Source organism: Oncorhynchus gorbuscha, linkage group LG25 (genome assembly GCF_021184085.1).
Source record: "Oncorhynchus gorbuscha isolate QuinsamMale2020 ecotype Even-year linkage group LG25, OgorEven_v1.0, whole genome shotgun sequence".
Lineage (NCBI taxonomy): Eukaryota > Metazoa > Chordata > Actinopteri > Salmoniformes > Salmonidae > Oncorhynchus > Oncorhynchus gorbuscha.
In genome coordinates this window covers 24,402,966-24,422,506 of record NC_060197.1, presented here as the reverse complement: position 1 = coordinate 24,422,506, position 19,541 = coordinate 24,402,966, and the positions used below count along the sequence as shown (strand labels likewise).

General features: G+C 42.6%; 2 protein-coding genes across 3 annotated transcripts; both read right to left on the bottom strand.

Annotated features, from left to right (window-relative positions):
• Positions 1-1,440: 1,440 nt before the first annotated feature.
• LOC124014124 (TOX high mobility group box family member 4-B-like) lies at positions 1,441-14,113 on the bottom strand. Of its 2 annotated transcripts, XM_046328853.1 has the most exons (10): positions 14,016-14,110; positions 12,659-13,288; positions 7,790-7,858; positions 7,234-7,530; positions 4,492-4,752; positions 3,991-4,314; positions 3,825-3,905; positions 3,016-3,660; positions 2,683-2,837; positions 1,441-2,087 (listed from the first exon to the last, which is right to left on the bottom strand). In XM_046328853.1, the coding sequence occupies exons 2-10, from the start codon at positions 12,755-12,757 to the stop codon at positions 2,033-2,035; spliced, it is 1,986 nt and encodes a 661-aa protein (XP_046184809.1). In that variant the 5' UTR covers positions 12,758-13,288; positions 14,016-14,110; the 3' UTR covers positions 1,441-2,032. The 2 variants fall into 2 exon arrangements, with proteins under 2 accessions (XP_046184809.1, XP_046184810.1); XM_046328854.1 differs by lacking the exon at positions 12,659-13,288 and having other exon boundaries at positions 14,016-14,113.
• A 2,242-nt stretch (positions 14,114-16,355) lies between these two features.
• LOC124014092 (H/ACA ribonucleoprotein complex subunit 3) lies at positions 16,356-19,365 on the bottom strand. Its single transcript, XM_046328798.1, has 2 exons — positions 19,160-19,365; positions 16,356-17,022 (listed from the first exon to the last, which is right to left on the bottom strand). Exons 1-2 carry the CDS (start codon positions 19,211-19,213, stop codon positions 16,882-16,884), a joined length of 195 nt encoding a protein of 64 aa, XP_046184754.1. The 5' UTR covers positions 19,214-19,365; the 3' UTR covers positions 16,356-16,881.
• Between the last annotated feature and the right edge of the window lie 176 nt (positions 19,366-19,541).

Here is a 19,541-nt window from a genome sequence, read left to right as displayed (position 1 = left end):
CGCGAGTCCTTATCCAATTCCGAGGTACATATTGAAGATATTGGATGAACTGTCCACATTTACTTTTTGTCAGCCAACAAGATGAGTAGGCCAGCAAAAGCACTAGTCTATGTCAAGCTACTATCCCCCGTAGTACAAAGGTCGACCTATTCTATTCTGTGCGATAAATAAATATTCCAAACAGTCTGGGACAGTTGTGGGATGCTATAGATCCCAAATTAATACAGCCACTAGCATAAATGACTGACACAACAGATCAGAACGTTTAGCTTAAAATGTTGATAAACTATTAGGCTATTTCTTCACATTATAAGAGCAGCAATGTGGACATAGTAGTAGGCTGTAAGCGAGAATGTTCAATTAGAGGAAAACACCAGTATCAAAAGTGACTGCAAATGCAATTATGCATGTCATGCTTTTATTATAAAGGTGCATTTTTATGGTGAAAATTAGCTTCCCCAAACTTGAAACTCAGGCGCTGCAAGCGAGTCGCAAAAAAATGTAATTGTTTCTTATGCTGGGCATCATTCACAAGTGATAACATATAATTCACAAGTGACAGGCTAATATTGTCATCCATCAGACTATTCTTGATTTAGTTTTGTCTTTACATATACTAAATCATATATGTATGACATTTGTTTTGATTTAGAATGGACCATTATCATGCACCTGTATCGAAACAGGGCAGGGGGAAAAAATAAGTAATCTATGCACTTAAACAGCGAATGGAGGACGCTTTTCCCAGTGGTTTATTTTCATGCCAGCCAGGTAGGCTATACTCCTGTTGTAAATATAAGTAATGTTCTTAACATGAGGAAATTTGAGAAATTAATAAATATAGTAGGCCTAGCCTTTAGAAAGCTAATGGGATCCTCCTCTTTTTGTAAGTGACCATCACTCGGTTTTCTCCCACAATTGAATAGCCTATAGAAATGTTGCGCAACATGAGCTGATGGGCTCTCATGAAGTGTTTGATTCGATTTTAGAATACATTTACATTGATGTCAGAGTGATTAGAGGGACAATAGATTGCTGAGTAACAGGCAGTTAGCAAGTTTGGTAGGCTACCAATGACCAGCAGCAGCATCAGAGATTAGAGAAGCCTAATTACCGTGACTAAACGGTCATGTGGAATTTGACTGCCTTCATGACTCGTGACTGCCGGTGTGGCAGTAATATGGTCACCACAACAGCCCTACTCATGGCTTGGTTTTTGCTCTGACATGCACTGTCAACTGTGGGACCTTATATAGAGAGGTGTGTGCCTTTTCAAATCATGTCTAATCAGTAGAAAGATCTTAAGGATGATCAGTGGAAACAATTTCGAGTCTCATAGCAAAGGGTCTGAATACTTATGTAAATAAGGTATTTCTGTTGTTTATTTTTTTTTCATTTGCAAAAATGTTTTTTTTTTTAACTGTTTTTGCTTTGTCATTATGGGGTGTGTAAATTGATGAAGATTTTTTTTCATTTAATCAATTTTAGAATAAGGCTGTAACGTAGCAAAATGAGGAAAAAGTCAAGGGGTCTAAATACTTTCCGAATGCACTGTACATACCTTGAAATGACTTGTAAGGACAACACTGATAACACGGTCAGTAGAAAAACCATCATTAGCTGTAGAGTTGGATAGATTAACACAGTCTATTTTTGCATGTACAGCACCATTTGCAGATATGTGCCCTTTGTCCAACTCTATGGCACGAGCTATGAAATGCAAGAGACATACCAGTGGTGCCTGTAGTGTTATATTAGATATTACCTTAAAAACATTTAATAGAAAATGATATTATTATTTAAACTTCACAATGTATCAGCACAGGAGTATTGGTCTTCTGCTTGATTATTCTATGAGGACAAAGTCTGGTTGTGGAAAAAAGCCAAGTCCCTCCTCTTCTCCATTCTTCACTCCCCTCTCCTTTCTCTTTAGTCCTGGCTAATCCCTATCATGTCCATATATCACTCTTCTCTCCTCTCACTCCTCTTTGAAGTCTTTGTCCATCTATCACTCCTCTCTTCTGTCCATTCCTTACGTGACAGTGGAGTCCTGCCCTCGGATCGCACACCAGGCCATGAACACATCCCTTTGAAGACAATAAATTGGAGAAGAAAACAAAAAATAAAATAGATCAACTAATCAATAATAAATCAATTAAATGATAATTAGAGCAGAAATGTTGCTTTATCGACATTTTCCTTTCCTGGCTGCCGCCAAATGCTACGCCACGCCCACGGACATTCGTTTCTTCTCCACAATGAGTCTGGATCTGAGCTGTCGAAATGTTGGTTATTAGGTTATAACATTATTGCATCGGAGCTCCTAGAGTGTGCGGCTCTCCTTTTCTTTTCCAAGTGTTCTACTCCGCTAGCCAGCACCTCGCCTAAACAGGTGTGCGGTTCTCTCAGCCTCGAGACCATTCTTTGGGAAGAACATGATCTACCTTGACTCCTAAGTGTTTCAGGTGGTAATGTCAGTGTGTTCTGTATATGTGTCTGTATGGCTGTATTTAGACAATATTTTTTCCACAAATTGGTATTTTGACCAATCATCAGATCTTTTCACATCAGATTATTTTTCGCACTTATCTGATTGATCAAAAGTGAAAAAACGTTTAAAAAGCGCAGAATTGGGCTGCCTGTCTTAACGCAGCCTATGTCCAGCCATCTATCTGTCTGTACCTGCAGTGTGTGGCGACACACTTGTTGCTGCAGTATTCCCTGTCCCAGTCCTTGTTCTCTACAGCTGGGTTGGTGCAGCCGGCTCGGACACACAGGTTAGGGCTGCAGGTCTGGGTCACATCTGGCCCTGGAGACACATTCAACTCCACCTGCATCTGGGAAGGGAGGGAGAGGTGAAAGACCGGAGGGAGAGAGAGGTAGAGGAGAGAGAAAGACAGTGGTTGATATACAGCAGTGTGAAGGATACCAATCATTAGATGACAAGGGCCCTGAGTTTTCAGAGAAAATTATGAAAATATATGCAAAAGTTTTTCTATTCTATACTTCTCATACCCCATCCTCTCCTTCCGCCCCGTCCTCGGCTTCCGTCGAACAGGCCGTTACTAAGGCAGCGGACTGTACCACCTCCCCCGAGGTCGGAGTGCCCCCCCCCAACGCGGCTAACCCCCCTGCCGCCGTGTCGATAAAGGGAGAGTCCAAATCTGAGGCGGGAGGGACGATCTTGATCTGCAGAGGGGGTGGTGCCATGGCACCCCCGCCTCTTGGTTTGGCCTGCAGGGGCGGTGGGGCCTGGGCATGTACCATCTGCTGGAGACGGGGCGGAGGAGGGGTGTTCTGCATCTGTTGGAGTGGTGGCGGCTGCCGAGTAGACAATACCGTACTACTTGACACCACCATTACCCCTGATGGCGACGTCTGTTGCTTGATGATGATTTTCGTAACGGTGGGGGGGTTTAGGGCCAGGGCGGGCGTAGGAGTGGGGGGTTTTTGCGCCCCTGTACGGGATCGGGTGGTGACCTGAGGGAGGTCTCCACCTGCTAGGATGATGTTGGAGGTGCAGATGTTGGTGATGGTGTTCTCTTCAGGGGCGAGGTGGGGGACGGAGGAACGGGTGGAACGGGGAGCAGGGGCGGGGAGTGGGGCAACGGGAGGAGGAGAGGGAGGCGACGGGGAACTGTCCAGAACCTCAATGGTCGGCTGGGAGAGAGAAGAGGAGGAGAAAGGTAGAGGGGTTGCAAGAGAGAGGAGTTGAGAGGGAAAAGAGGAGATGTAGTTTACACACTGACAAAGGGTGGCCATCATAATAAACTTACTCACACAAATAACTGAAGTGCTCTCTAGGAATACTCGTCTTGCCTCACCTGAGAAAGCTGATGATCTCTGTAGGCTTCCAGAGCCTCGAGATAATCCTTCTTCGCTGCTTCCGTCTTCCTCTTGTACACCTGAGAGGAATACACATGCAGGGATAGTGAATGTGTAGTGAATGTGATTGTGAACATGCGTGTTTGCACATGTGAATGTGTGTACCTGCTTCTGCTCCTCCCCCAGGCTATCCCACATGGAGGCCACTATCTTGGACACCTCTCCGAAGGTGGCGCTGGGGTTCTGGCCCTTAATGGCTGCCTGCGTGTCCCTGAAGAACAGAGCGTAGGCCGACACAGGCTTCTGGGGCTCGTTAGGGTCTTTCTTTTTCTTCCCTTTCTTCCCTCCTCCCCCTCCGGCCACTGCCCCTCTCCGGACGAGGGTAGGAGGGGTGTTGGAGGACGGAGCAAAGGAAGGAATGGGGGAGTCGGAGAGAGGGGGCTCGAGGGAGATGACACCGAGAGAGATAGGGGACTCCACCAGCACACTCTGCTGAGTTAGAATGGAAGAAGGAGGGGTGGGATGGGAGAAAGGGAGGAATAGCAAAAACAAGGACATCAGTTTCCTATAAAATGTGTGACTGTAATCAATGAAGAGACTGAGGCAGACAGACGAACCAATAAACAGACAGACTGACTAGTAGACAGACCGACCAATAGGACTGACCTGTCTGAAGTCGTCCATGTCATCGTCCTGTAGCGAGCCGGCCGGCGAAGCAGCGGCCGACAGTGGTTGGTCAGGTGACTGCGACCTCGCCAGGTTGGCCCCGCCCCCTAAGCTGAGCCCCAGCTGGGCGCTGAGCTCCGATTGGTCGATGGTGATCAGCTGGTTGTGGCCCAACAGGCTGTGGTCCATGTCACTCAGCGGGACGTCTATGGTCATGGGGGAGGAGCTGCTGAACTGGGAGCCAACAGGGTGGCCCAGATCCTGGAAAATGAGGCAGGGTTCATACTCAGAAAAAGCCAAAGACAATGTATTACAGGCAGGCAGGACTGGCCCGCCCATTAGGCAGGATTAGGCGGCCGTCGACAGCAGCAGATTGACGAGGGCGACACACCGTCAACAACACATAAAACCTCACATAATTTTGCCCAAAAATAACTACAATTCCTCTCACCTAGTGGCATATGGATTATTTAGGTGAGCGCTGATCCCCTCCTGTGATAAGCAGAGGCCACTTTGTCAACAGCAGGGGCGCAAAATATTTTGCTCGTCCATGCCGAATGCGCCTCTCCAGTGTGCTGTTGGCGAGACACACCGCTGCGGCACTCCACCAACATTGCTTCAAAAAAATCATCTAACATAAATCATTTAGCCTATGGTAGAAAGAGTATATGGCCTTTGCTGTAGCCTACAGGTAAAATGTATGTCAATGTCATGAGACACTTTTAACATCATGCACGCTTCGCAGATCAAATAGCCTAACCTAAATGGCTTCGATGCGAATATGGCATGTTAACAAACATCATATCCTTAAAACAGTACAGCTCAAAATAAAATGGATAATATGGAATGGAAAAATCAGGCTACTCCCAACTGCTGTCCAGGAGTGTCACACCGTGGGCTAAATTGTCATGATAATCACTGGTTTCAAGTTTGTATCCATAATTGTTTTTACAAAATGATCATAGTGAAAAATCAAATGCTTCTGCATTTCCCGCTATGTAAACACATTTATTCTCATTGCAAATAGGCTCAGGATAACTCCTGATAAAGTTGGGGAGCTGATATTCAGAGCTTAAAACAGCCAAAATGATTATTAACAGGAATCAGGACTGTTAAAGCCAATGCAACTGCCTATTTTTTAAATATTTTTTTTTACAAATGGTAGGTCTATCACATGGATGAGCATTCATAAAATGTCATTGTGGTCATTGATACCGTCCCATTTATTCCAGTCCAGCCATTACAATGAGCCCGTCCTCCTATAGCTCGTCCCACCAGCCTCCACTGCACCCCAGTAAGCACGGACCAACGAGGACGTCTTTTTGGACGTATTTCTTTTGGTCCTGTCAGGACGTCTTTTTTGTGTATTGATTTGGTGTCGTCCGGACTTGATTTCAACATCCATGGACCGGATCTAATCTGGACCAATCATAGACGTATGTCTATGTTAAATTGAGATTTGGTCTGGTCTGGACCGGCCTTGATTTGGCCCAAACATAGATGTTTATGTTTGGTTCAGGTTTGGTCCGGTCCAGTCCTACTCTAGACATATGTTCAACTTTCATTCAGAACCGAAAATGAACCCAATAAAATTGTCTCGCCTAGGTTGGCAGAAGGGCCAGGACCGGGCCTGATTACAGGCAGCAGCCATCTTGTTATCAAAGAATGGACTGTGGTGTGAAAAGGGCCCAATTCATATAATTTCACATTTCTGGCAAGAACTAATTGTGTCGGAAATGGCACCCTAATAGGCTATTACCTACAGTACCAGTCAAATGTTTGGACACACCTACTCATTCCAGGGTTTTTCTTTATTTTTCTATTTTCTACATTGTAGAATAATTAGTGAAGAAATCAAAATGATGAAATAACACATATGGAATCATGTAGTAAACCAAAAAAGTTTTAAACAAATCAAAATATATTTTATATTCTTCAAAGTAGCCACCCTTTGCCTTGATGACAGCTTCGCACACTCTTGGCATTTTCTCGACCAACTTCATGAGGTAGTCACCTGGAATGCATTTCAATTAACAGGTGTGCCTTGTTAAAAGTGAATTTGTGGAATTTCTTTCCTTTGAGCCAATCAGCTGTGTTGTGATATGGTAGGGGTGGTATACAGAAGATAGCCATATTTGGTAAAAGACAGAGTCCATATTATGACAAGAACAGCTATAATAAGCAAAGAGAAGTGACAGTCCATTACTTGAAGACATGGTCAGTCAATACAGAACATTTCAAGAGCTGTGAAAGTTTCTTTAAGCGCAGTCGTAAAAACCATCAAGCGCTATGATGAAACTGGCTCTCATGAGGACCACCACAGGAAAGGAGTTACCTCTGCTGCAGAGGATAAGTTCATTAGAGTTTAGTAAGGGCTATTTGACCAAGAAGGAGTGATGGAGGTCTGCATCAGATTACCTGGCCTCTAATATCACCTGACATCAATCAACCCAATTGAGCGAAGGAAAAGCAGCCAAGTGCTTCGCATATGTGGGAACTTCTTCAAGACTGTTGGAAAAGCATTCCAGGTGAAGATGTCTTCACTATTATTCTACAATGTAGAAAATAGTAAAAAATATAAAAAAACCTTGGAATGAGTAGGTGTGTCCAAACTTTTGACTGGTACTGTATATAGTGTATTACATTTGACCAGATTCATATGCAGGCCCTTTTCAAAAGCAGTGCACTACATAGAGAATAGGGTGCCATTACAAAAGCATTCTCAACCCTTGCAGTCCTCACCATGCCCAGAGCAGACCCCAGAATAGCTCCTCCTCCACCTGGCTGACTGATGACCCCCAGACTCAGGTGGTGGTCCAGTCCCTGAGATCCCGGGTGGGGATTCACAAAGGTGGAGGCGAAGGACGGATCGTCTCCCCCGACCACAACGTTCCCGGGGGTGGACAAGCCACTGTGCTCTCTATCCGATAGCTCTCCGAAATGGGCCACCACATCGGACGCGATGAGCGCCTGGTCTGGATCCAGTGAGATGGGGGGGATCTCGAACTCCTCATCTCCCAGACTGGGGGTGTGGAACGTCTATTGTGGAAGAACGAGAGGGAGAAGAGACGATGGGGGAGCGGAGATGGTAAGAAGGAAAGGGGGTATGGAGAAAAGAGGAAGAGAGAAGAGGGTGGGAAGAGCAAAGGTTATTATTATTATAGATTGAGACATCCTCCCCTGCTATATTGGGTGTGAGTGTTGTAAAAAGAGAGAGAGAGACAGGATAGTCGAGAGAAAAAGAGAGCGAATGAGAGTTTAGAAGCGAGAGAAGTGGAAGGAAGGAATGAGTAGCTACCTCAGAGGATGAGAGGAATGGATGGCCCGCCCCGCTGATGGTCAGGTAGTTACTACTGCCTTCAGGGAACTGAAACACACACACGGGTCAAATCATCATCACATAGGAGAATAAGTCTCATCATCATCCTAACAGTCAGCATCCCTTTAAAACATCTGTGGCATCATACAAGGCTGCTGTTTCACATCCGGCCGTGATTGGGAGTCCCATAGGGCGGCGCACAATTGGCCCAGTGTCGTCCGGGTCTGGCCGTCATTGTAAATAAGAATTTGTTCTTAACTGAGCACATCTACTGCTGCTAAGCTTCCCAGTAAAGCAACGAAAGCAATTAAGCATTCCAGAAGAAAAGTGCTCAAAATAGCCCTTGTTAATATATGCAGCTTAAGAAACAAGGTTCATGAAATCAATAATTTACTAGTAACAGATGACATTCATATTCTGACTATCTCTGAAACTCACTTAGATAATACCTTTGATACAGTGGTAGCAATACAAGGTTATAACATTGATAGAAAATATAGAAATGCCAATGGTGAAGGTGCCGTTTATATTCAGAACCACATTCCTGTAAAGATTAGAGAAGATCTCATGTCAAATACTATTGAAATAATATGGATACAGGTTCATCTGCCTCACCTAAAGCCCATTCTGGTGGGAAGCTGCAATAGACCACCAAGTGCTAAGTCAGTATCTGGATAATGTGTGTGAAATGCTTGATAATGTATGCGATAACAACAGAGAGTATAATTTCTGGTTGATTTAAATATTGACTGGCTTTCATCAAGCTGCCCACTCAAGAAAAAGCTACAAACTGTAACCAGTGCCTGCAACCTGGTTCAGGTTATCAGTCAACCTACCAGGGTAGTTATAAACGACACAGGAATGACATCATCAACATGTATTGATCACATCTTTACTAATGCTGCAGAAATGAGCTTGAAAGCAGTATCCAGATCCATCAGATGTAGTGATCACAACATAGTAGCCATATCTAGGAAAACCAAAGTCCCAACGGCTGGGCCTAACATAGTGTATAAGAGGTCATACAAGAAGTTTTGTAGTGATTCCTATGTTATTGATGTAAAGAATATTTGTTGGTCCGTGGTGTGTAATGAGGAGCAAACAGACACTGCACTTGAAACATTTATGAAATTGCTTACTCCAGTTGCTAATAAGTATGCACCATTAAGAAAATGGCTAAATCCCCATGGATTGATGAGGAATTGAAAAATTGTATGGTTGAGAGGGATGAGGCAAAAGGAATGGCAAATAAGTCTGGCTGCACAACCAATTGGCAAACGTATTGCAAATTGAGAAATCATGTGACTAAACTGAATAAAAAGAAGAAACTACACTATGAAACCAAGATAAATGAAATAAGGATTGATAGTAAAAAAACTTTGGAGTGCCTTAAATGAAATTCTGGGGAAAAAGGCAAACTCAGCTCCATCATTCATCGAATCAGATGGCTCATCCATCACAAAATCAACTGATATTGCCAACTACTTTAATGATTTTTTCATTGGCAAGATTAGCATATTTAGGCATAACATGCCAGCAACAAATGCTGATAGTACACATCGAAGGAAAAATGCCCGAATTATGACAGAACAAGCATTGTAATTTTAAATTCCGTAAAGTTAGTGAGGAAGAGGTGAACAAATTATTGTTTATCAACAATGACAAGCCACCGGGGTCTGACAACTTGGATGGAAAATGACTGAGGATAATAGCGGATGATATTGCCGTTCCTATTTGCCACATCTTCAATTTAAGCCTACTAGCAAGTGTGTGCCCTCAGGCTTGGAGTGAAGCAAATGTCATTCCGCTACCTAAGAATAGTAGGGCCCCCTTTACTGGCTCAAATAGCCGACTAATCAGCCTGTTACCAACCCTTAATTAATCTTTTGGAAAAAATTGTGTTTGACCAGATAAAATGCTATTTTAAACAAATTGACAACAGACTTTCAGCATGCTTATAGAGAAGGACATTCAACAAGCACAGCACTTACACAAATTACTGATGATTGGCTGAGTGAAATTGATGATAAAAAGATGGTTAGACTTCAGTGCGGCTCTTTGACATTAATCAGTCTGCTGCTGGCAAAACTTGTGTTATGACTTTACATCCCCTGCTATATTGTGGATAAAGAGTTACCTGTTTTGCAGAACACCGAGGGTGTTCTTTAATGGAAGCCTCTCCAACATAATCCAGGTAAAATCAGAAATTCCCCAAGGTAGCTGTCTTGGCCCATTACTTTTTTCATTCTTTACTAATGAATTGCCACTGGCCTTGAAGAAAGCCAGAGTGTCTATGTATGCGGATGACTCAACAATATACATGTCAGCTACTACAGCGACTGAAATGACCACAACACTAAACAAAGAGTTGCAGTTAGTTTCAGAGTGGGTGGCAAGGAATAAGTTAGTCCTAAATATTTATAAAACTAAAAGAATTGTATTTGGGACAAATCATTCACAAAGCCCTAAACCTCAACTAAATATGTTAATAAATCATGTGGATATTGAGCAAGTTGAGGTGACTAATCTGCTTGGAGTTACCCTGGAATGTAAACTGTCATGGTCAAAACATATTGATACAGTAGCTAAGATGGGGTGTCTATGATAAGGCACTGCTCTACCTTCTTGACAGCACTATCAACAAGGCAGGTCCTACAGGCCCTAGTTTTGTTGCACCTGGACTACTGTTCGGTCGTGGGGTCAGGTGCCACAAAAAAAGACTTAGGAAAATTGCAATTGGTTCAGAATTGGGCAGCTCGGCTGGCCATTGGATGTACACAGAGGGATAATATTAATAACATGCATGTCAATCTCTCCTGGCTCAAAGTGGAGGAGAAATTTACTTCCTCACTGCTTGTATTTATGAGATGTATTGACATGTCGAATGCACCGAGCTGTCTGTTTGAATTACTGGCGCAAAGCTCGGACACCCATGTATACCCCACAAGAGGTTTCTTCACAGTCCTCAAGTCCAGAACAGACTATGGAAGGCGCATAGTACTAAATAGAGCCATGACTACATGGAACTCTATTCCACATCAAGTAACTCATGCAAACAGAACATTTTGATTTAATAAACAGATTAAAAAAACACCTTATTGAACAGCAGGGACTGTGAAGCAACACAAACATAGGTGCATATACACACACGATAGCATACACACTATACACACACACACACGTACGCATGGATTTTGTACTGTATACAGTGGAGCAAAAAAGTATTTAATCAGCCACTAATTGTGCAAGTTCTCCCACTTAAACAGATGAGGCCTGTAATTTTCATCATAGGTAGTACACTTCAACTATGACAGACAAAATGAGGGGGAAAAATCCAGAAAATCACATTGTAGGATTTTTTATGAATTTATGTGCAAATTATGGTGGAAAATAAGTATTTGGTCACCTACAAACAAGCAAGATTTCTGGCTCTCACAGACCTGTAACTTCTTCTTTAAGAGGCTCCTCTGTCCTCCACCCGTTACCTGTATTAATGGCACCTGTTTGAACTTGTTATCAGTATAAAAGATACCTGTCCACAACCTCAAACAGTCACACTCCAAACTCCACTATGGCCAAGACCAAAGAGCTGTCAAAGGACACCAGAAACAAAATTGTAGACCTGCACCAGGCTGGGAAGACTGAATCTGCAATAGGTGAGCAGCTTGGTTTGAAGAAATCAACTGTGGGAGCAATTATTAGGAAATGGAAGACATACAAGACCACTGGTAATCTCCCTCGATCTGGGGCTCCACGCAGATCTCACCCCGTGGGGTCAAAATGATCACAAGAACGGTGAGCAAAAATCCCAGAACCACACGGGGGGACCTAGTGAATGACCTGCAGAGAGCTGGGACCAAAGTAACAAAGCCTACCATCAGCAAGGGCATTGAAGATGAAATGTGGCTGGTTCTTTCAGCATGACAATGATCCCAAACACACACCCGGGCAACGAAGGAGTGGCTTCGTAAGAAGCATTTCAAGGTCCTGGAGTGGCCTAGCCAGTCTCCAGATCTCAAGCCCAAAGAAAATCTTTGGAGGGAGTTGAAAGTCCGTGTTGCCCAGCAACAGCCCCAAAACATCACTGCTCTAGAGGAGATCTGCATGAAGGAATGGGCCAAAATACCAGCAACAGTGTGTGAAAACCTTGTGAAGACTTACAGAAAACATTTGACCTCTGTCATTGCCAACAAAGGGTATATAACAAAGTATTGAGATAAACTTTTGTTATTGACCAAATACTTATTTTCCACCATAATTTGCAAATACATTCATTAAAAATCCTACAATGTGATTTTCTGGATTTTTTTCCCTCATTTTGTCTGTCATAGTTGAAGTGTACCTATGATAAATTACAGGCCTCTCATCTTTTTAAGTGGGAGAACTTGCACAATTGGTGGCTGACTAAATACTTTTTTGCCCCACTGTATATGTGGTAGTGGTAGAGTAGGAGCACACAGTCTGAATGTATTGTAATGTTTTTTAAATTGTATAAACTGCCTTAAATTTGCTGGACCCCAGGAAGAGTAGCTGCTGCCAGGGGATCTATAATAAATTCAAATATTGACTTGCCTAATTAAATAAATTTTAAATTAAAAATATATAATGTTCACACAAACTTTACCATTAATCAAAACATTTAAAATCCCAATAACAGCTGAGCTCACATCACTTCCCCACACACATGTACTGTATATACTACATATTCAACCAAGCCCTTATATGCTGTTGTAAAATAGTTATTGTACAGGATTCTGAGTGCATGTGAGAGTCCGTGAGTTTTCCATAGAGCACAACACACAGACAGACACACAGGTCGCTTGTCAAATCAATCTCACTGTCAGTCACCTTATTGTCATATCCATTGAAAGACCCAGGGTCCAGGAATTCTGGATCTCCGTGTGGCCCAGTCCCATCCGTTAGATCGGAATAAAAATTCAGGTCCATTATCTAATGGCGCCCCGTATGACATTAAATCAATGCAATTGGTTGATATGCGGAATAAATCTATAATCTAAAACGTCTACAATGAATTCAGATTTCTGTCATGAAATTGGCAGGATTTAGCGACTTGATATGAAACGAAGCAGTTGTTAGCTATGCTCATATGGCCAAATATTTATTATAATGCACCCCAGCGCTCTCACTCACACCAAAAATAACCTGTCTCTTGACTAATTCGCGTGGCTATCCTAGCTGACGCAAGGCTGTGTGGTACCGAATCATGTGCTAGTGGTATGTCTGGTTAAAATTATACAGCTACTACACCCGACAAAAAACAGAAACTCATGTTAACGGATGGGTAATATTACAAGTTATATGGAGTCCCGCAAATAACCGTATTTTGATGTGTCTTGAGGCATTTCAGAATTGAGCTCGTCTGGTTCTTTTTCACAGCTGCTCTGCGCTCGAACAAGGCTGCTCAATGGATCCCGAACTGTGGATTTGGATTGGAATCAATCACCGTGGGTCGGGTTCCTGTGTGGGGAATGGTTGGGAATAGAGGGTGTCTGGGGTTTCGGACTTTTGCATTCACAGTTGTTTTAGTTCAAAGATTTGTCATCATGTAACAATCAACGTTCTTGTGTAGATAATCATATGGCTGACTCAAGTCTGTATACAACCACTCTAATTGAAATAAGTAAACAAATCGCACAGACTTCTCCCCCCCCAGGACCCCATTTTTCTCAAATGGTTCATCCCAATGGCCTAGTACACCTAATTAAATAATTTTAACAGTTTATTCTCTGGAGGCAGAATATCCCAGACCACTAGTAACTCAATTTCAAATATTTGGTAAAGCCAATCGTCAACATTAATTTAGGTAAATAGCCATTGTCGCAGGTTTATTTGAACAGTCGGAATATGGTAAGAAAGGGATCTTGACTGCACGTTTCCTGTGTTGAGCTCTTGGTTTTACTAGCAAGCGTTCTCAGCCTTTGAAACAAGGCCACGTGAAACTCACTAACAAGTTCGTCTAAGGCTTCAATGACTTTTAAAGAACCAGAAGCGAACTGCAGCTCTAGTGACAAACTAGGAAACTGTAAGCGAACGTTATATCGGAATTGATGTCGGGCTGAGCGTGAGTGTTCATTGTGTGTTGGAAAACCAAAGATTGTGGACACTTGTGCGATCCAATCTGTACACGTAGTGAATATGGCGACCACGCGTGATTCCCCACTGCGAAACTTTATACGCATCTTACCTCCATTATTACCCCGAAATCTGCTCTGTCCCACTTTTCTGAATTTCGCCCGTGATAATTTATCCTAAAAAAAATGACATTGCACCAGCTTCCGTGATTGTCTCGTGAAGAGGAAGTGACATCATTTCCACAGAGCGACAAACAAGTTGAAGTTCCGCGAGCTCGAGTTAGCTAAGTGGAAAAGCTATTTTTGTGAACTACAGTTTAACAATCATTTGAATGTTCTTGAATAAATAACTCAATTTCTACTGTATCCTGTCCTATAACATGTCAGAATACACAGAAAACGATATGTCATCACAACTTAAAACGTGTTTTACTCACATTTTAATATTAATGTAATAAAAAGATACAACTTAACGACTTTTTTGTTGCTTGTACATAACAAAATGTCAAATATAACATTTACATAATTATTCAGACTAAGCAGTACTTTGTTGAGGTACCTTTGGCAGCGATTACAGCCTCAAGTGTTCTTGGGTATGACGCTACAAGTTTAGCTACCTGTATTTGGGGAGTTTCTCCCAGTCTTCTCTGCAAATCCTCTCAAACTCTGGCAGGTTGGATGGGGAGTGTCACTGCACAGCTATTTTCAGGTCTCTCCAGATTTGTTTGATCGGGCTGGGCCACTCAGAAACTTGTCCCAAAGTCACTCCTGCATTGTCTTGGCTGTGTGCTTATGGTTGTTGTCCTGTTGGAAGGTGAACAATCACCCCAGTTTGAGGTCCGGAGTGCTCTGAAGCAGGTTATCATCAAGGATCTCTGTACTTGGCTGGTCATCTTTCCCTCGATCCAGATTAGGCTTCCAGTGCCTGCCGCTGAAAAACATCCCCACGGCATGATGCTGCACCACCATGCCTCACCGTAGTGACGGTGTAATGTTTCTTCCAGATGTGACACTTGGCATTCACGCCAGAGTTCAATCTTGTTTCTCATGATCGGAGTGTCCTTAGGTGCCTTTTGGCAAACTGCCCTTTACTGAGGAAAGGCTTCTGTCTGACCACTCTAACCTAAAGACCTGATTGGTAGAATGCTGCATATGGTTGTCCTACTGGAAGGTTCTCCCATCTTCACAGAGGAATTTGGTCAGTGACCATTGGGTTCTCGGTCTCCTCCCTGACCAATTCCCTTCTCCCCCGATTACTTAGTTTGGCCAGTTCTAGGAAGAGTCTTGGTGGTTCCCAACTTCATCCAATTAAGAATGACTGTGTTCTTGGACAACTCTTTTGACCTCGTGGCTTGGTTTTTGCTCTGACGTGCACTGTCAACTGTGGGACCTTATATAGACAGATGTGTGCCTTGCACATCCAAATCAATTGAATTTATCACAGGTGGACTCCAATCAAGTTGTAGAAACAGCTCAAGGATGATCAATGGAAACAGGATGCACCTGAGCTCAATTTTGAGCGTCATAGCAAAGGGTCTTGAGTACTTATGTAATAAGGTATGTCTGTTTTTTATTTTTTAATGCATTTCTAAAAACCTGTATTGTTTGTAAATAGGGGGGGACAATTTAATCAATTTTAGAATAAGGACGTGATGTAACAAAATGTGGAAAAAGTCAAGGGGTCTGATACTTTCTGAATGCACTGTATATACTAGCTAGCCGATCTGACCTGCTTGTTTACAGTTGCACGAGGCTCCGTTAGGATTCCTGTGTAGATTAAAAGACAATTCATGCTTGAGCCGAAAATGTGGTCCGTATGAAGGTTCTAATCCCAAATTTGGTAACAATGTGGAGGTCTCTAGAGCTCCACATTAACATGATTGGTTGGCTACAGGAGGTCCTGTATAAACATAAACTCACTTATTTTACAACAGCTCTCCAAAGCGCAAGAATGGAAATGCTGCACGGCAAATGCTGACGGTCGGATTGACCGTGCAGCGCTATTAAGACACCATGGAGCCGGCGTGAGATTTGTCTCGGGAAAACATGCCTCAATCCAGGGCTGATAAATGCATTGTAATCCCATTATCCCAAATTTTACAACAAGATTGAACAACTGCTAGTTTAATTAATAGCGGTAGTTCAATCTTCTCTGTGTAACAGTTGGGATGATGGAACAATTAGGAGTACAATACATTTCTCACCCTAGGATTGAGGTACAATTCTGAATCTGGCACCAGTTCCAAGGTGTCTTAATCTACACAGAAACCCTGTAAGCAAACAGATCTGCTGGAGATTATAATATATACACAATCAAAACGTAATTAGCTAACAAAAAGTTGTTGAAAAATATAATCAATATCTACAAAGCTCTCTGCCTAAGCAACCTCACAGCCCCATGGCACCTCTGTCCTATACATTTATCCAACTACATTTCAGTACACATACAAGAGTAGTTCTCACATTTAATTTATTCTCCATCTCCAAAACAAATATCTTTAGAAAAATATTGACACTAGTACATGTTAATTGAACAGTTGATATTGACAGCTCTGAAACCACATTCATAAGGATTAGGAAAATCACATACAGCACTCTGTATGGACTTCATGTCCAGAATGATATTCTGTACACACACAGAAATAAAAACTCAATTTAAAAATTACATTCTTCAGGGCAAATAGCCTATATAGGAGCAGGCCTGAGATTTTCATAAACAGATTTCTCAGGCTAGCCCCAAGACATACATCCTCTGGGCCCATACATCTCAAACAATTGTGGAGCGAGTCTTTTAAATCAATTGATGATAAATCAAAGCCTGATTCACACTTTAGAGCCATGCTGAGCTGTACTGTTTAGCTGTAACCGTGCTAGAAAGGACAACGTACAAAGAAAATATCCAAGCCAACACAGTAGGTCTACGGTTCAGGTCGGGCCTGGAGGGAGAATCAGGCACAATAGTTGTCATTCATGCTTCAATCACAGAACTGGTCTGGGCTGCTGGGTGAGGAGGAGGCCGAAGCGTTTCTTCAGGGTTACCCGGTGCCGGGAGAACTTGTCGTCAGGCGAGAAGCGGGCGGGATGGGCAGAGCTGGTGGGCTGGCCCAATAGATCCACCTTCTGTTTGGTCACAGGGTGAAGAGAGGAGAGAGGTATGACAAGGAAAGAGATAGCATGAACAAGTAGCGGAGTATAGCTTGTCACAACGTTACAGGGTTGGACAGGCCCATTTTCTACAAAAGCTGTAGGGTCAGAAAAAAATTTGATGTAAAGTTTGGATACGTGGACCACCTCTGAGAAGGTTATGAATTGCATCAGTAGTTGATGTTTAGAGATGCCATCTAAGCAGGACCTAAGAACAGTTACAATCAGAAACTAGCTACAATAAGAATAACACCATATACAAGTAATAATTAGGTGGGTGATTATATTTGTCCTATTTCACACATGTACAAGTTTGTATTAACGTATAAACATGTGTTTTTTGCATATCTCAACTCGGAGAGACCTTCGGAGAGTGGGGTCACAGCTGAACCAGTACCTGTGATGGAGATGAGATCTCCTCTGATGCCCAGGATTCTTCAATTCAAAGTCCCATTAACCAACTCCGTAAACATAACGCCAAAATATGGAGCGTTCGCACAGCAACTATCGTCATTACTGCAGTTACGCATGGTATGTGCTTCCAAAAATGGTCTAAATAAAAATGTATCGTTTTTGACCAAGTGCGCATGCACATTATCTACCTTCGGCACCGGCAATAAAAATCACTCATTACTGCCAAGTCAGCCGATCCCGCTACAGTACTGTATCCCGAAAGTATCATTGATTTTATTTAGACATGTTTTGGAAGTACATACTCCATATTTTGGTTAAAGCCCAAACATATGTGGACATTAAAACATTTGCAGAGCTAGTTAATGGGACTTTGAATTTAAGGATACTGGGTGTCAGTCTCAAGCCCAGGTACTGGTTCAGTTCACAGCCAGAGTCTGACATTATCAATGGCGACCCTGGAGCATTTAGGGGTTAAGCTCAAGGGCACAGGAACAGATTTTTCACCTTGCCGCCTCTGAGATTCAAACTAGCTTCGAACTAACGACCTTTTAGTTACTGTCCCAACCAGAGAAATATAATGAATTAGATTTCTATGGGCCCAATGGTCTTACCGCTAGGCTATCGGTGTATTAGAGACCTCTAAACACCGATTGAAACTTCCATTCACCAGCTCTGCAAAGCGTTATAACCTTAATTTCAAAATATGTTTGCTTGTCACCAAATACGATCTTAAATTTACTCCTGTATGGCCAGTATGTACCAGAGCTGTTTTCGACTTCCGACCTGTGCGTGGCTTGTAAGGAGATGCTGATTTGGCATTTTTTGGGGCTGCTTGTATACGTTGTGTTTTGGGCAGTACATATTGGCCTTAACATGAGTAAATGAGCATAGTTTCTCAGAAAACTCCATATGATCAACGAACGTATTTTGACAATGCTTGCAGAGCTGGTGAATAGGAGATTGAATCTAAACGTTAGGTCTCTAACCCAGATAGTGGTTCACCTGTCGCCCTACTTGACTGCCTACCGCTTAGCTTTGGGACACAACATCGGGAGTCTTTGTATTGGTTGGACTCCCTCTGAGAATAACCCATAATACAATATAGCTAGCTTCACCCCAAAAAGTTTCCAGTCCAAAAAGGGCATAATATATATATATATAATCTCTAGCAACTCTACCAGACGTACAGTGAAATGTGTGCTTCGCTATCAAATAAACATCTGAATTCAACTTCTGTCTGAACCGCACCATATCCCTGCTGTGTTGAGTAGACCGTGGTAGACTTTCATGGTAGGAATTCTCACGTGAACTGCGTGGTCTAATGGCAGCCGGCTGTTTAACACGACATGAATATGGTGCTTTTCGGACTAAAGTTGGATTCAGACGTTTATTTGATAGCGAGGGACACATTTCACATATGTTAAGTAGAGTTTCTATATAGTAAATACATGGCGTTGTTAACTGGAACGTTTTTCTTAGGGTGAAGCCCTAATATGCGGTAGCGTTATTTTGATGCACAGCTAGCCTACCTCCCTAAAAAAAACAATGGATTAACGCACTCCGCTAAACTTTTCTTACAATGCAGAAGACAAGACGTAATATTTACGTGCACAGAGTGGACACGATTCTATACCACATCATTTAATATTGCTAACGGGTTTGCATGCTAGTTAATTAGTTGTTAGCTAGCGAAACCTACCTTCAGAGTGTAAACTCTCTCCCCATTCTCGTTCAAGTAGAACTGCAGAAACATCGTGACGAATAACTTGTGCTTTGTAAGTTAAACAAGTGGACTTGTTAGCTTTTATTTGACAGAAAATGTGCCTGTATTTGTTGCGTTCAGCGCTCCACGTGCTTTTTCCCCCTCGGAGTGTTGAAAGCGGATATACGTGAGGGCAAAAAGTGACTCTTGCACAAACCTTAATCGATCTTTTTTTTCTCTTATTCGTTGAGGTGGCATCCAATAAATGTTGCATTACCGCCACCTACTAGACTGGAGTATAACTCATTTGCTTGAAAAAATAAATACAACAAATACCCTACAATCTAACACCACTTTATTTATAATAATAAAAACAATA

Coding starts and splice junctions, on each gene's coding strand:
- LOC124014092 (XM_046328798.1), bottom strand. CDS start 19,213: ATGTTTCTGCAGTTCTACTTGAACGAGAATGGGGAGAGAGTTTACACT. Junction 17,023..19,159: donor AGAGAGTTTACACTCTGAAG/GTAGGTTTCGCT, acceptor GTGACCAAACAG/AAGGTGGATCTATTGGGCCA.
- LOC124014124 (XM_046328853.1), bottom strand. CDS start 12,757: ATGGACCTGAATTTTTATTCCGATCTAACGGATGGGACTGGGCCACAC. Junction 3,661..3,824: donor GAGATCATCAGCTTTCTCAG/GTGAGGCAAGAC, acceptor TCTCTCTCCCAG/CCGACCATTGAGGTTCTGGA. Junction 2,088..2,682: donor TGTGTCGCCACACACTGCAG/GTACAGACAGAT, acceptor TTGTCTTCAAAG/GGATGTGTTCATGGCCTGGT.